We start from the raw sequence: 1,980 nt of genomic DNA, 5'->3' as shown, positions 1-1,980 counted from the left end.
TACAGTCTGGTGCAAAAAGTGGTTTTGGTCTATAAAGCTAATTTTGCCCTTCATGACAACTGTGAGGGGGTGATTTCTTTTTTTTATATATATCTCATCCGTTTACATTAAATTAAGCCTTAAAGTTCTGCATAATTAAGGGCGTGGCCACTTGAGTGACAGCTGGATTGCCACTGATGTCACTACTAGCGTTTGTCTGCTGTCTGTTAGCGTCACGTGACCTCAGCTAATCCGCCCCGCTGCCCATTTTGGTTTATCCGGGAGTGACGCTGCCAAGATGGCGACGGCCGGCTCCGCCCACTTTGGGCTTCAAAAATGCTCTTCAGAAACTCTACGGGTGACGTCACAGACGTAACTACGTTCATATTATTATACAGTCTATATGGTATACACACACTACTAACTAACTCACCCAGGCCCCACCCCTTTATTCTGCGTATTAATTATTATAATGAGGAATATTGTGACGTGTTCATTCCCGGAAGAAACTCAAGACTACAGTGGAGGCGTTTCAGGAGTTCAGAAACACTGACACTGATATAGAGAATAACTGGAGCTTCTTCATGATCGAACAGCAACATTACACACTGAACACAGGTGAAGATGGGAAAAAGTATAATAGATCTCCTTTAATAAAAGACAATACATGAGATATGAAACAGAACTGTGAGACTTTGGATGCATTATGGATGTTAGAGAAATGAATAGTGCAGTTTACACTGTTTTGAGTTTCCACCACTGTCCCTTTAAGGTCTTGGTCTCTCTCTCTCTCTCTCTGTCTCTCTCTCTCTCTCTCTCTCTCTCTCTCTCTCTCTCTGTGTCTGTCTCTCTCTCTCTCTCTCTCTCTCTCTCTGTCTCTGTCTCTCTCTCTCTCTCTCTCTCTCTCTCTCTGTCTCTGTCTCTGTCTCTCTCTCTCTCTCTCTCCCTCTCTCTCTCTCTCCGTCCCTGATTAATTCCAGTTCTTGTCTTCCTCCGTGTCTCTCCCAGCTCCCCCTCAGCGGGTCTCCAGTCTCCCGGTGCTGACGAGTCTTCAGTCAGGTCCTGCTGTGGGTCTCCAGCTGTCTGAGCTGCAGAAAGCTTGTTCTGCGCTGGACCTGCGCCGCGTGACCCCGAGCTTTCTCTCGCACGGGCCCGAGTTCAGCGAGCTCACCGAATCCCTGGAGCAGCTCCGCACCCTCGCGCTCTGCTACCGCCAGGACCGCTCCCGCTCTTCATCCGACGAGGAAGACGAGGATGACTGAGACTCTTTGTCGAGTCGAGTCGGAGCGCAGAACCCCATTCAGCCCTGATCATCAGTCGCTCCGCTGCGTTCCCTCGGGGAATCATGGGATATGAGCTCAATAACCCTTCAAAACAGCACGAACATTTAGAAGAAAGACAGAAGAACTGTGAGATTAATATGTAAACCTCATCGAACCTGCTTTTCTAGAGCTCAAGTGTGTACAAGTCCCAATTAAATATTTTTACTTCATATAAATTATTGCTTAATTATGAAATATGCCTGTTATTATACCCTTCTAGAAAGTTAACGGTTATCATTCAGAATGGATATGCACCTTCATCAAAAACTTGTTTAATAAAACCACTTTATTTTGGTTGACTGTAATGTTTTTGCTGTGTGATCTGATTATGAAGGAAATATACACTTGTAAAATTAAGTGAGACTCGTTTATATTGTTCTTCATTTGATGTGAACAGGCTTTATGTCAAACATCACATGCACAAACAAAACAAAACAAACTCGTCGCATCCGCTTGTCGGAGAAAGTGTATGAACTTATGACGATATCTTTGGACTTTAAACATAATCAGCTAACCTAGCTAGTTATTTTTATTGTGCGGTTTTATTCCATTTTAATATCCAAATGTTAGTATAAGAAGATATGTAAGGGATAATTTAGAGCGAGGCAGTTGTTACCGCAGCGAATACAACCCCTGACAGGCTGATCCAAGCCTGATCAGCCTGAACGGGTTGTATTCG

General features: G+C 44.2%; 1 protein-coding gene across 1 annotated transcript in view; it reads left to right on the top strand.

Moving 5' to 3' along the window:
• LOC311093952 (protein misato homolog 1-like) overlaps positions 1-1,658 on the top strand; it is a 13,848-nt gene extending 12,190 nt beyond the window's left edge. Inside the window, exon 14 of the mRNA XM_084131649.1 lies at positions 988-1,658. Within this exon, the coding sequence (XP_083987775.1) occupies positions 988-1,241 (254 nt within the window). The 3' untranslated portion in view covers positions 1,242-1,658. The remainder of the gene's footprint in view (positions 1-987) is intronic.
• The last annotated feature ends 322 nt before the right edge of the window (positions 1,659-1,980 follow it).

This window comes from Abramis brama (genome assembly GCF_963993115.1).
Source record: "Abramis brama genome assembly, chromosome: 12".
NCBI lineage: Eukaryota > Metazoa > Chordata > Actinopteri > Cypriniformes > Leuciscidae > Abramis > Abramis brama.
This window is presented reverse-complemented; position numbering and strand designations above follow the sequence as displayed.